This window comes from Microtus pennsylvanicus, chromosome 4, assembly GCF_037038515.1.
Source record: "Microtus pennsylvanicus isolate mMicPen1 chromosome 4, mMicPen1.hap1, whole genome shotgun sequence".
NCBI lineage: Eukaryota > Metazoa > Chordata > Mammalia > Rodentia > Cricetidae > Microtus > Microtus pennsylvanicus.
In genome coordinates this window covers 27,034,067-27,048,734 of record NC_134582.1, presented here as the reverse complement: position 1 = coordinate 27,048,734, position 14,668 = coordinate 27,034,067, and the positions used below count along the sequence as shown (strand labels likewise).

The 14,668-nt window shown below is 44.4% G+C and overlaps 1 protein-coding gene across 1 annotated transcript in view; it reads right to left on the bottom strand.

Annotated features, from left to right (window-relative positions):
* The window catches only part of Fbn2 (fibrillin 2), a 197,124-nt gene that overhangs the window by 32,892 nt on the left and 149,564 nt on the right, over positions 1–14,668 (bottom strand). Inside the window, exons 38-50 of the mRNA XM_075968617.1 lie at positions 14,581–14,649; positions 14,009–14,134; positions 12,908–13,033; positions 12,167–12,319; positions 9,821–9,889; positions 8,480–8,605; positions 8,169–8,294; positions 7,619–7,744; positions 5,944–6,060; positions 4,461–4,589; positions 3,888–4,007; positions 1,259–1,384; positions 456–608 (exon numbers count right to left, since the gene is read on the bottom strand). Of these exons, the coding sequence (XP_075824732.1) occupies positions 456–608; positions 1,259–1,384; positions 3,888–4,007; positions 4,461–4,589; positions 5,944–6,060; positions 7,619–7,744; positions 8,169–8,294; positions 8,480–8,605; positions 9,821–9,889; positions 12,167–12,319; positions 12,908–13,033; positions 14,009–14,134; positions 14,581–14,649 (1,566 nt within the window). The remainder of the gene's footprint in view (positions 1–455; positions 609–1,258; positions 1,385–3,887; positions 4,008–4,460; positions 4,590–5,943; positions 6,061–7,618; positions 7,745–8,168; positions 8,295–8,479; positions 8,606–9,820; positions 9,890–12,166; positions 12,320–12,907; positions 13,034–14,008; positions 14,135–14,580; positions 14,650–14,668) is intronic.

Sequence of the window (14,668 nt, the reverse complement as noted above, 5' to 3'; positions counted from 1 at the left end):
GTCAGTGGGCACGCTGTGTATAGATGCTGGTGGGCCTCTTGCCAAGTAGCCGCTTCCGGAACCACTGGTAATCCTATCTGAAGGTACGATGTCGCCCTCCACATGGTCACAACAAAGTCCTCTCTGTCGTTACTCTCACCTTCATTGTCTTTGGGGCACAGCTTACACGGGTCCCCCAGCCCTCTCTGTTGTTACTGTCACCTTCATTGTCTTTGGGGCACAGCTCACACGGGTCCCCCCAGCCCTCTCTGCCGTTACTCTCACCTTCATCGTCTTTGGGGCACAGCTCACACGGGTCCCCCCCCAGCCCTCTCTGTTGTTACTGTCACCTTCATCGTCTTTGGGGCACAGCTCACACGGGTCCCCCCAGCCCTCTCTGTTGTTACTGTCACCTTCATTGTCTTTGGGGCACAGCTCACACGGGTCCCCCCAGCCCTCTCTGCCGTTACTCTCACCTTCATCGTCTTTGGGGCACAGCTCACACGGGTCCCCCCAGCCCTCGCCTGGCATCTTACTGCAGCAGCACTTTGCCTTGGTGGTGTTGAAGGCTTTGGGCACAGAACACTTGCCATTTTCAAAGTTGGTGAAGCAGAAACTCTGGCGAGTATCTAGTCAGGAAAGCAAAGAGCACAGCTCCTCACTGCTCGTGAGACAGACAGAACAATGTGGATACAACTAGTTGGGAGGGAACACTTCTCATGGGCTGGACACAAGGTACATGCTAGATCAGTAGTTAAGAGACAGGCCTGGGCATTCGTCACGGTTCGCTTTCATTTGCTAGTTTAAATTGATCTGCGTGTAAAATGTTATTGCATCTAAAATACTTTTACGATGTGTTCAGGGATTTGTAAAATCGGCCTTAGTCGGGAAAATATTCCCACAGTCTCCTTTTTTTCCTTCACTCTCACATCAAGGCTGTCCAAAAACAACGAATTTAACATCCAGGAAGTTAAACGACGCCCGAGGCAAATCGTGTACTGATAAATAACAGCCCATGCCAGCAACCAAATGAAAATGGCAAACCAAGATGATTTTCCTTTTAGCATAAAGTCTGAACATGGTACTAACGGTCTTAACAGACTGCTTGAACACTGTCCATTAGAGACACTCTTGAGAAGTCTGTGCTCTAACTGCAGACTGTGTATTATATATTTATAGACAAATATTTTATCGTAAGAAAGCCTGAGCATGATGCTCCACTGTCCATATTTACACCGTCTAGGGAACACGCTGCCAGAGAAGTCACACCACAGCTTACCGAAGCACCTCCGTCCATTATCAGACAAGACAAAGCCAGGGGGACAGATGCATTGGAAGCCCCCGGGGGTGTTGGTGCAGGAACCAAAAAGGCAAATGTTGGGGTCTTCGTCACATTCATTTATATCTGCAGGACAGGAGAGTTTGTTAATCCAATCAATGTTCAAGAGTTGAAAATATCTACTTGTCCATGCGGCAACAGATATTAATTAATAGAGGTTTAATGATGGAATTAGAGATGACGCTGTGAACATAGCTAATTTGTTCTTTTAAAGTAAGTTATTGCCTTAAAAGCCAAAGATTATATCCAGTTTCAGCCAGCCGTATGCCAGAACTTCCCACCTCCAGGTCCTGTCACCTGATCACTAGGGGGCGCTCTACCCTCCTGCCTGACATGACCCACTCACCTGCCTCACAGGTACAGCGTGCTCAGCCGGCGTTTACTCATGGCCCCCTCCCTAATGCCTCCTTTGGGACTCCGATAGGGCTACCTCTGGCTTTTTAATTCCTACACACACACAGCGTGTAGCCTGCCTGTTCTGCTCCTCGGTACCTTCTACCCACATCCGGTCGCTACCCTGTTACCCCACAGCTCTTCTCCAGCCTTCAGAGAAAGACAATAGCTGCACAAGGAATATGGGTGACCAAAAGAAAGGCCATGCAAGCCACAGGAAATGGAACGCAGTGAACGGAACCACAGATGCAGGTGCTTCCGACAGACAGGGTTATCGAGGATGCTACGGTGCACAGCGACATCTGCATTTCTACGTCCTTACTGCTCTAGCATGCGGGATCTCTCCATACAAGGATGGAGTGGACACGATGACGAAATGAAATCGAATGTGAAAAGCAAATATGATGCTCAGTGGGTGGAAGCACTCACTGTGCAAGCAGGAGGACCCACGCTTAAATCCCTAGACAATATGTTAAGAGCTGGGGTTGGCCACCACATGGGCCTGTAGCCCCAGCACTGGGAAGCAGAGGCAGACAGGGTCATAGGGCTTGCTGCCTGCCAGCCTCACTCCAGGTTCAGTGAGAGACTGTCTCAAGGGAGTAAGGGGAATAACATCTGTACGCATATACATGTATACATACACCATACACATACACAATATACTTTATACATACGTAACACATATATACTTCCCACCATGCACAGACATACTAGACACACATATATCTGCCCAAATCAGACATATACAACATATATACACCACACACATATATCCCGTCCACCACACACACACACACACACACACACACACACACACACACACACATACTTACATCATATGCACACATACACCACACACATCTACGTCTCCCCACCACATATACATGCTCAATACACTTCACATACACACATATACATCATTCCCCATATACCACATACATGTACATCACACACATGTGCATACTACCCATATAACACACCAAACATACATACTAATACACTATACACACATACCACATGTACATTACACATACATGTTTCATACATGCATTACCTCCCATGTATACCCCCCACAAACATACCACATAAGCACATATATACTGCGTAGCCAATACGGATACTTTTAAAGAAAGAGATTGGTGGACTATGGATTTTCTTTGCTACTTTGTTGTGAACTCATCCATGTGTACACATACACGAATACAAAAATCCTCTCTCATATCCACAAAACAAAAATTTTTAAAAGTAGCAGAGAATCTTAGGCTTTCAAGAAACTTTTACCAAGGTGGTTCATCTGTGTTTATTATTATTTTGGCTAGTAAAATAAGAATCAGTCTTTTAATAAACTATGCACACCAACAAGACCGATGGGGATACATACTGTCTAATCATGTGGCCTGAAATAAATTTCAGTTCCATGACATCAGCAGTTCATTTTGCTCTCTGTAACTGCCTTGAATATGAACAACAGAGGCGTTTATCTTTAGAATCTGAGAGAGTGAAAACCTTAAAGTCAGACATATCCTCAGCAACCCTTTCATGCTCACAAAGCCTCCCTTAGACGCCACTGCTTCTGAATGTCAATCATGCTGAAAGAACAAGTGACAAGAAGTGACGGGGTGAGCTGTACAAAGGTCGCCTTCATCATGTCTACCAGGCCTTCTGAGGCTGTGCAGTGTCCTCCTGTGCTGGGGGCTGCGGTAGAAACCATCTGCTATGACAAAGAAATTGATAGTTTCCATTTTTATGTAAGTATAGCCTTCCCAAGAGGGGAAATGTCAGGAGAACCATCAAGCTTCCTGGTTCATACTTTCAGGAGCCTGGACACCTTTAATAACTACTCTAAGATCACGTGTCAGAGATCACACTGTAGAAACTTTTAAAATTCACTAGGTAATCTCTACTGACATCTAGGACTTGAATACTAAGGATAATGAAAAATCCCTTGATAGCATTAAGATTTCTGTCGATGAAAACAAGCCCACGTCTCTAAGTTCTCGCTGCCAACACTTTACAACACAACCATTTCTGACTCAGTAAGACCGATGCAGGCACCGTCAACTCCCGAGGCCAGCAGGCACGCAGGGGCTGGGTTTGAGGTTCCCATGCGGCCTTTATCATTACCAAGCCTTATTCTCCCGCACACCCGTGACCTCAGAATGAAGTCAAGCCTCACCAATGCAGCTCTCGCTTTTCACTTCATATCCGGGGGGGCAGATGCACCTGAAAGATCCCTCCAAATTCTGACAGGTCCCAGGAGAACAAGAGCCAGGAAGCGCCACACACTCATTAGTATCTTTAGAGAGAAAGAAGAAGAAGAAAAAAAATGTGACTTGGACAGGAGACAATCATTGCGGTCTTTTCTGTTTGCTAAAATGGTAGACAGTGTTTGATGGTAACACACGGACTCCACCTGGACCCATTGGTCAGCTGGGTCACCATGGACAAAGATACCCTGTGCTCCTCTCCTATCATGGATGGTTTTTATGAGGAAGGCTGCCAATTCTTTTGATTTGTTTCTTCATGTACTTTTATTGAGACATAGCCTCAGGCGCTGTCCCCAATAAAAACTCTCCCTGTGACACATTCCCAACTGGTGGTTAATACCTTAGAGCGAAATGTCCCTGACACAGGTCATTGTGGTCCTGCCATTAATGGTGAAATGTGGATAAGCTGAGTGAGACTGTGGGGTTCACGGTGTCTCACAGAACATAACGCCACCAAGATGATTGACCGTTTCATTTCTTACCGATACAGTTTTTGCCGTCTGGCGTAAGTTCATAACCCTCATTGCACAGACACTTGAAGGAGCCAATTTCATTGAAGCACCGGCCGTTTCTGCACACTTGCCCGAAAAACGAGCTGCATTCGTCTATGTCTGTAAGCAGAGAGAGGTCAGGGTCTCAGAGGGAGCGTCTGCACAGAACCGTTTCCCTAGCTGAACTCTGAAAACACATTTGCTGGAACCCATTTCCAAAAGGTCCACACTGTGCTTCAGTGACAGAAAAGGAAAATGACACACGTTCTGAGGACTGCACCACAGAACGGTCACACAGGTCTGCTGCGGTTTTCAAGGACACGAGCTATAACTTAGGAGATTTATAAACAGGTAAAGTCTGACAATTTAAGACCAATCTTTGATTTTTTTTTCAAATTGCAATGTATTTCTTTTGGCAGAGGAGAGGGGACGATGGGATGCAACTTGACTGCATGACTTGCAGATCCTTTACCTGGACACAGGATCCTATTCAAAGGACAAAGAAGTGAGCATACTGAACACAGAAATCAGCTCTGTTAAAAAGTGCAGGGCTGCTGACCAGAATGCACCATTTGCAAGGAGGATGGCAGGTGCTGGGCTTTCAGGTAAGCCTCGGGCTGATTACGAGTGAGCAAGTGAGTCATTGCCTATGTTTCCTGAAGACTGCTTTTGTGTTACAGCATCATCAGTCAGGACTCTTGGGTCTCCCAGGAGAACTACGGAACCTACAGAGGAACCCGAGCAAAGTTGGATAAAATAGCCATCTAACTGCAAATCTTTTTTCACAATTGCAGAATTCCGAAGGATAAAGGAAATCAACAGGGAAGCTGGGATGTGGTGGTGGGGCTGAGCTCTGCTGGTCCTACAATGGTGGACATCATTCTGAATGCTCCCCTTACAGCTCATGTCGCTACATTGTATTGTATTGAAAAGCACCCCACAGAGGATACACAACTAAGTGTTGCCTTTCTTTTATATTTACTTGGTATGTGAGTGTGTGGCAAAAACTGAAATCCTGTATTTAGCACAGTTGTGGCCCAAGGACCCATCTCAAAACTTGCTCATTGTACATTTTTTTTTAACTGGGAAAGGCATACAGGCTTTGAAATGGATGGGCAAGGAAATTTCCAGACATGGACATGGGTATGGAGAGTCTGCTAGGGTTGGAGTGCTAATTAGAAATGGACTCATATAAAATACATGAAGTAACATGAGAATAATTGAGCGTCTCTCTCTCTCTATCTCACCTAGAGGGGACAAAGAGCCTAAACTATAAATCAGACCTGCTCCATTTATGGGTGTCCGGATGACCTTCCTCCCTGATAAACTGGGTATGTGAGGAAGGGCTCAACACAGCCCATGGCCTTGTGACTACTGAGGAAAAACTGCTGCGGGTGTCCAGAGATTGCTCAGCGGCTTTGCCTATCTTCTGAATAACCAAGGCTGAACCGACGGAACCGACGGAAAGACTTACCAAGGCAATCATTGTTGTGAGTGAGCTCAAACCCAGGGTAGCACAGACAGTTGTAGGACCCAACAGTGTTCTTGCAAGTCCCGTTTCCACACGGATGCCGCTCACACTCGTCCACATCTACCAAGGAGAACTCGACGTTTAGCTAGAGCCAGCTACTCCCCTTTCACATTTTCTTTCACCCTCACCGCTGCCTGACTTAGATGCTCCCCAGCGCAGTGCTAGGGACCCGTGGTTGTTTGAGGAAAGTAAGAATGTGAAGACGGGGAAACAAATCAAAACTGCAAACTGATGAAAGATAAAAAACAGTCTGACCTATGGGGATGTGCAATTCTCGGAAGCAACGGGTAGAAAACATGTCATTGGCAGAAATAGTGCAAGGAACAGGCTCATCTAGCAAATGTTAAAGCATTATTAACACTTGGTCAAGAATTGATAAATCTTAATTTAACAATGAAGAGTTCAGCCTCTTTAAGGAAGTAATAAAATCCAAAGAGGAGTTTATTTAGAATTTAGTCATGAACTTTCTAAAAGTCACAGTGAGAATAGTTAGCAAGGTCATCTATGACAGCAGACAGCAAACCCTTGTGCTAGGAGGCCAGCCTGCAGGGCCACTATCCAGGGAACAGACCCAGCTCCATAGGAGAGCTGTGCCTGAGAGGCCTGGGCTCCAGCTGACTTTATTGTGAAAGAATTGTTCATATAGGACATGTTGTTCCCATATGAATTCCAGAGTCATAAATACAAAATATGTATGTAGCAGGTTAGACTCTCTGAGTATAGAAGGAGACCCCTGTTTCTCCTATAAGCAAGCCTTCCCAGAAAATCCACGCACATGGGTCCAGAACCAGTGATATAGGTTAGAGACTTTTATTTCTTGTCATTCTGGGGCGGCCCATGGTGGGAAGGTGCTCTCAGGGTACAGTGGGTAAACTGAGGCTTTCCCCATATGCTGTTCGTGGCACAGATAGTCCATGAAGGAAATAGTTCCAGACTAAATAAACCTGATTTTAACACTCACCTCGCCAGGTGATCCCTATAGAGTGGGCACACAAAAATCCCCTGGCCTTTTCACACAGAGGACACGCTACTCGCAAACCACCACGTGTTATGTTTTATCTTAAGCTTAGAGAGGACCTCTGAGTTACATAACATCAGAGGTATGGCATTCGGTGCCATCCTAGCCTATGGCATCCTTTCCAGCTGCCTTTGCAAGCATATTACTCACCACTTGCAGCAATTAACCAACCCTTATATTGGTTACTGGGGACTTTTAAAGACTCTGGTTATATTCATGTCTGCAATTATCATAAGAGCTAAAGCTTCAATGATGCCATCAAATCCTAAACTAGAGTTTGTATAAAAGGATGCATATCTGCACACGTGTGTGTGTTAATACGGTCATCCTCGCTACTCCTGTGCACTCCAAGATGCATTTCGTGGGTAAATTCCACCTGGCACCGAGTTCGTCTGAATGACGTCATGCCACATGAACCTCTGGAGTCAAATGTTGAGGATCACTGGACAGAAGAACCTACTGCGGCATGCCCCTGGCTTGCAAATTTTACTCCAAAGCCTGAAACTGTTTAGCATGGTGGAGACATGGTGGCTGCCCTCGGAATCACTGTCTTTAAGTCCCAGTCCCATGTCAGTCCCTGGATGGAAAAAGCGGTCCTACCCATGCACATGGTCTGGTCTTGAGAAGCCTTGAAGCCATTGTTGCAGATGCACTGGTAACTTCCTTGCAAATCAACGCACAGGCCATGACTGCAGACGTTGGGAATTTCCAAGCATTCATTGCGATCTAAAACAGGAAAGAAAAAAAAAGACACATGTTATGCATAGCTGAGTTTTATTAAGAGTCCCCCGTTTTTTCACAGATGCATTTCTCTAACCTGCTAGTAATTATTACAGGCAGGCTAAGACTGGACCAGGACCAGAGCTGAATTAATATAAGTGAGGCTTTTGGGTACCCAAGGCTCTCTTCATTCAGACAATGTTTGCTGGTGGATTGGGACCTCAAGGATTCTGTTTGATGCCAGAGAAACCCACTGAACATCATTTCTCAAGAAAACAATTTGAACATTATGGTGGAAGTGTTTCAGCATGAGGCAGACTATCTTTCTACAGGCATCCTTAAAATATTTTGTAGTGAGTAAGCGAGAAATCCTTGGAGAACAGGGAACCCATACGTTGCCATATCTGGTGGCTATTAGCCTATTGCTTACCTACACAGGCCCCGTTGGGAGAGAGCTTGAAGCCGGCCGCACACTCGCAGCGGTAGCTGCCGGGGCTGTTGATGCAGTCTGCATTGCGCTGACACAGGTTGTCACCATTGCTGCATTCGTCGATGTCTGAAAAAGCAACGGGTCCAGGTAAACAGTCTTACACAGTTGCTTTAGGGGTACGTTCAGGTCACCGACTTCCACGCTCAGCTCTTAAATATTACAGAGGGGATGGTACAAAATCACAAGTTCCCATGGAGAAGCCACTTGCGCAGCCAAGTCTTTGGAGGAAGGACATATATTTCTCAGATTACCTTCACAGACCAGGAGCAGGTCATTGTAACTGAAGCCCGTCGGGCACTCGCAGCGGAAACTGCCGATCTGGTTGATGCACACACCGTTGGCACAAATGCCTGGAATCTCTTTACATTCATCAATGTCTGAAATGGAATGAATTGGATAAAATATGTGTTTCTGGGAAACGTCTTTACCATCTTACCTCTGTGTAGCCTGAAATGAAAATACGTATTCTCTATTCAAGTCAAATATAAGCTGGTATAAATGGTCATGTGGCTTACGGAGAACTACAGACCACAGTGCAGTTAGTTCCTCTGAAGAGCTTTGGAAAAATGAAGGTGATTGGTAAAACACAAAAAGAAGTGACAAGAAGACCAGTGAATCCCTTAAGGAACCAAGTCCCAACTGCTAGTTGTGTGAGGTCAGCTGAATGGCTGCCGTTCATCTGACAAAGCTGTATTTCCTTAAGTGAACGTATTCTGTTATACACACACTCAAGTAGATTGCTTCACAGAGACTTAAAATTATATTGTTTAAACTAGGAGGGAAATGTAGAATTCACAACAGAAAGTCCATTCAGAAGGAAGTGATTCATCTGAAAAGGGATTCCGTAAATTCATAATGAGACCAAATGAAAGGGATGATATAAAAATAGACAAAAAAACTTGAGATGTATTTTTGAAAAGAGCAACTAGCAGTTAAAATAAGATGAAGCAGGGTGGAGAGATGGTTCAGTGGGAAAGTGCTTGCCATGTAAGCATAAGGACCTGAGTTCAGATCCCCAGTGTCCACATAGTGGCATGCATCTGTAACCCTAGGGCTGGGAAGGAAGGGATCAGAGGTGTGTGGATTCGTGGAGATCCTGGCTAGCTTGTCTGTGAGGGACCCTGACACAGGAAGCAATGTGTAAAATGTTGAGGAACACATCAGATATTAATCTCTGGTCTTTAGAAATTCCTGGCATGCACAAACATGTGCACCTACACAGATACGCACAAGGTACATCCACACCCACGAACACAAAATAAGGTAGGATTTTTAGCCGTGCAAGACGATGAGCATTGCAAGGGAAATTTGAACTTTTGCATGGCATGCATGGAACTTTGAGACTGTCAAGTAATTATCATACTTTAACTGCTAGGCTACATGGATGAAGTATAACGCAAACACAACTAACACTTGGTCAAAGGCTGGAAGCACACTTTCTTGATTAACTAATCATGTTAGCTTGGAATCCAGATTAATAGATTTTGTGGTACTGATACATTTGGAGACACTTGAGTACAAACTGTGATCTATACATGCATATGTTTACATACGCATGTGTGCATTCACAACTATAATGGGAACAAACTCACCAACGGCCTTTCCTGTGTGGATGTCAAAGGTGAATCCAGGGATGTTTCCACATATAGTTTTGAAGTCAGCTTTAAAATGGAAACAAAGACGGACACTCTTAACATTCTCAGACACATCCAAATTATCTTTACCAATTTTGCCCAACAAGAGTGTTTTTACATTATCCACAGCCAGTCTTCTACATCGTAATCATGTGCATTTGATAACAATGTCTGCTTCTGCAAATGATCTAGGCAGCCTCGATCGCTGCTATCTCTATCATCAGCTTCTTATTGATCTGATATCAGGAGAAGGTAAGCAGAATATTAAAGAAGACAAAACTTCTTTGGCAATTAAGTTATTTTTACCTTATGATACAAAGAGCTTTAATAATGATTCAATTCGGGCGGCTTAGGTGGCTCAGGTGCAGAGGCTTTCATGGAGCAAGCCTAACAACCTGAGCCAGGTTTTTGGAATCCATGGAAAAGGGGAAGGAGAGAACCAACTTCACAAAGCTGTCCTCTGACATCCGTCCATCCATCTCTATCTGTCTGTCTGTCTATCTAATCTACCTACCGACCTGCCTACCAATCATCTCAGTTTGTCAGAAAGCATGGTACCCCATGGAATAGCCCCTGCTGCTGTTGATTATCCTGTTTTCCAGAGAAGGTGTCATTAAAAACGGCAAGTCCTCTGTTTGGATCACACCACCAACAGGGCTTTCCTATACATATATAGATCTGTCCCAAAACCTAAGCCCTTCGTTTTCTGTCAGAGAAAATGACATTTATTTTCTCCAACCAGTAGTCTTGCTGGAGTTTCATAATGGTGAGAATGTCTTCACCTCATCTTACGGATGCAAACGGGGCTGGGCAAGGCTAACCAAACCCACCTGAAAACGGTTGCGATATTATCTAAGGTGCCCTGCCTGGCTCACCATTTCAACACTCGGCCTCTAGCTTTTTAATCGAGTTTGCTGTTTTGAGGCTGTCGACCATTTAGAGGTGGTGGAAGCAGTCCAGAAGGGCTGATCTTTAAAGGTCACCCTTGTTTCTGCCTCCTGCCTGTGTCCTCTGGCTCTTGGTCTATGCCCTGTGAACAAGCTAAGGCCTTGAGCTTCTGCTACCCTGGACCAAAGGGCTCTGCTCAGTTTTCTCCACCATGGTGGGTCATGACTTTTGGAAAGCATGAGACAGAATAAATCTGTCGTCCCTGAGACGGGTGGGTTGGTCCGTCGGGTGTTCTGTCATGATGAGGAAGAAAGTACTTGCTGCTGGGATTGAGTCACTAAGACACTGGGTTTGAGAACTCTGCACCACTTCTCCATATCTCTTCCCCTGAATTCATTTTAGCATCCCCAGAGTGAAACATGCACACTCACATCAACATTTGGTAACAAATGCACAGTCCATTCATTTTCCACTGGTCCTCCTAGTTTAGGTTCAGGATCTACAACTATGCTAAGTTACCATTTTCTAGGCCTCACAAAGTCTAGACAAAGAGTAATTTAAAGACAAGTGGTTGCTAATCTTGACTCTGTTATTTTTCCTTCCTTCCTTCTTTCCTTCTTTCCTTCCTTCCTTCCTTCCTTCCTTCCTTCCTTCCTTCCTTCCTTCCTTCCTTCCTTCTTTTTTTTTCTTTCAATGGAATATGCTCTTGTGTGACACCCTCCCAAGCCTGGCTGGAGACAGGCTCTTCTGGGCCCAATTCCCAGCATGCACTGAGCACATCACAACCGGCTATAACTCCCAGTTCTTGGAGATTCAGTGCCCTCTTCTGGTCTCTGCAGGCACCAGGCACAGAAACACACAAAAGAAAACCCCAGTACTCTAAAACCATTTTAAAATGTATTGTCATGTACAGGTTCCTTCTGTGTTGTGGGAGGAGCTGCACATGAGCTGGCTTTTTTTTTGCAGTTTTTTTCATGAGATACTTTCTTAAAACATATTTTTTCAAGCAACATATCTTCATCACTTTATTTTACATATTTTCAAGATTTAATTTAAACAATTATTACTGAAGTTGCTAGCTTTTAAGTTACTTTACCAAAACATTATACCTTCCATGTTGAACACAGTGACAAACAGTAGTTGCTCAATAAATTTGTTGGATGACTAAATAAATAAAAGGCCAGTCATTTTGATGATGATTGTACATAGACCAATGCTATAAACCCTGGCAATGGTGCTTGCCTCTTTTTGAGATCTGGAGCTTATGAGTATATATCTCAGGAGTCAGTGCAGGGCCCAGGTCATTTGGGAAACGAAGCCATAGCCCGCTGTTTGGCTCTATCTGGACCCGACGCACACTGTGACTGTATGCCACACAAAGCACTGAGCGGAGGGAGCGTGAGCAGCTGTGCCTACCTGTTCCTGGCGTTGGGCACGGCTCACAAGGCTTGTTCCAGGCTTTTCCCACGTTGTGTGTGCAGCAGCACATCCTCTTGGTCACATTGAAAGGCAACTCGTTTTCACACGTGGTCCCATTATAGCTTCGGTAGCAGAAGCTTTTCCTCATGTCTGCATGGGGAAAAATGGGTCAGCTCGGCATCACGAGCAGTAAAACCAGCTTGCTTGCTCAGCCAACTCTCCTGAGGGATGGAACTCTGGGAAAGTTCTGTCTTGGTCGGCTGTCTTAAACTCTCTGAACTGCTCCATCCTTTTCGGATGGACAGACCCTGCTTTTAGGCAAAGCATTTTATGGGCACATTAACATGCATTTCTTCTACTAAAATATTCATTTAATCAAAAATATTAATTAATTTAATTGAAAAAAATTAAGTGTTGAAATCTGAATATCTTCTTATCTATACAAAGTACATTTTATATACAGGGAGAATTAAAATTATCTGAGACCTGTAACTCCAAGCCCTAATTTTTTTTTTAAATCTCAGATTTACAGGATATGAATCTATGTGGTGGAAGATTAAGAGCCTGAGGTAGAGCATCAGTTCATGGGACTCTGAAACACTTCCTCAATCATGACGATTCCTTTTCCATAAAGATTTGGACCCAGACACTCTGAACAGTGATCTGAAAACAGAGATGCCAGAGGCGCTCAGTCAGCAGCCTTGACTCCGGTGGTTCCTCTCGGGGTCCGCTACTGACCCATGCAATTGTGCCCTCCGTTGACCTGCATGTACTCAGGTGGGCAAATGCAGGTGTAATTTCCCAGGGTGTTGTAGCAGGTTCCGGGGCCACATACGCCAGGATGGGCAAAACATTCATCAATGTCTAGAAGAAGCAAGAACATCCGTGAGTTAGGTTGGTAGCTTACTGAACAGGACACAGGTGATTCCCTAATTCCGTGTTTATAAGATTCAGAAATGAAAAAAATACCCACAAAGGATGTGTTTATATTTATACATCACAAGAACATACTTCAAAAAAAAGATAAAAAGCTCTCAATCCTAAAAATCTATGAACTATAAAGAAACTGCCCCATGCCTGTATACATTTGGGGAAATTCACATTCTCTAAGAGGAATTTCTTTGAAGTCTGCTTTTTCCTATGCTATTTGGATTAAAGTTTTAACAGCAGCCTGAAACTGAGTGTAGGCTGTGTGATCCTCCTTTCAAACTAGAAGTCCCCTCATAGGCTCTCAGTTGAGGGTAAATCACATTTCTTTCAAATGCATTTGGCTAAGAAGTTCAAGACTAAAGGCTTGTTTCGTTCTTAATGTTCAGTTTTTGATGCAGTCCCTCATCCCACAGACAAACACTGAGTTATATTGTTAACTAGAGCTTGAAGCAACAAAGACAAGGGTGGTCCTTGCCTCTAGAGGCGAGACGGTCTCCTAAAATTAAAATTATAACTGCTATGTGATAGGGGGAGGGGGAGACATAATCCATACAATATTGTCATCTTTATATTTATCCAACATTTAGAAATTACTGACCAGTTTTGACTTGCCATCACATTGAAGTTTACCTGTTCCTACTCAAAATTATTGTCAATGTTTACATGTAACTAACTTCATATTCGCAATTTCATTATCAATCTATATTTAACCCACCATCTTACTCAGAGAAAACTTTAAAGTAAATCATTGCAAATGAACTGCAAATTGAATTTGTCACTATACAAAGGGACAGCATTGCCATGAAAAGATAAAAGCTATCAACAGTCTCAACGAGCTGTCATCCTTCTGTAGGATGCAGGGCCCTGAGAGCAGACATTGCCGTAGACAACAGCACCAGATCCCCTCACCTTCACAGATGCGGGTTTCCTCGCTGAGGTAGTAGCCCTGGGGGCACTCGCACTGAAAACTCCCAAAGGTGTTAATACAGTTTCCACCCTGGCAGAGCCCTGGTAACTCCTGACATTCATCAATATCTACAAGAGGAGACAGTCCATTAACAACAAACATCGTGAGCAAAGGGTCAATATCTGCAGCTTTCAAACGTGACATCTTGTATGGACCACAGACATCTGTGCACCTAAAAGAAGACCTCTAAGTGCTGGGTTTACTCTGACCGTGATTCTCCTGCCTTCCTTGCACAACTGCTGGTTTCTGAGGAGAGGAATGGAAGCAAGCTGTGGGCATTTGCTGCAGACAATGTAACAAGGGGGTCTCTGCATAACAACTGAACACCAGATCTGGCAATGGATGGCTGCCTCTCGGTAAAATTGTAGCTAAACATGTGTGTGACAGCCTGCCCACCTGTAGCTCCACTCAGGAAGCCTGCTGCACTGCTTCACACCGGCTTTTGTACAGGCTTCCCTCTAACCTAAACCGATATCCTTATTAAAGCCTACACGACAAATAGCGGTGAACTCACCTTCTAAGATGATTGTGATGGGGTTCGGTCTAAAGCCCTCACCTCCAGGACACAGCGTATAATATTCAGCTGGGAGGAAAAAAAAGGG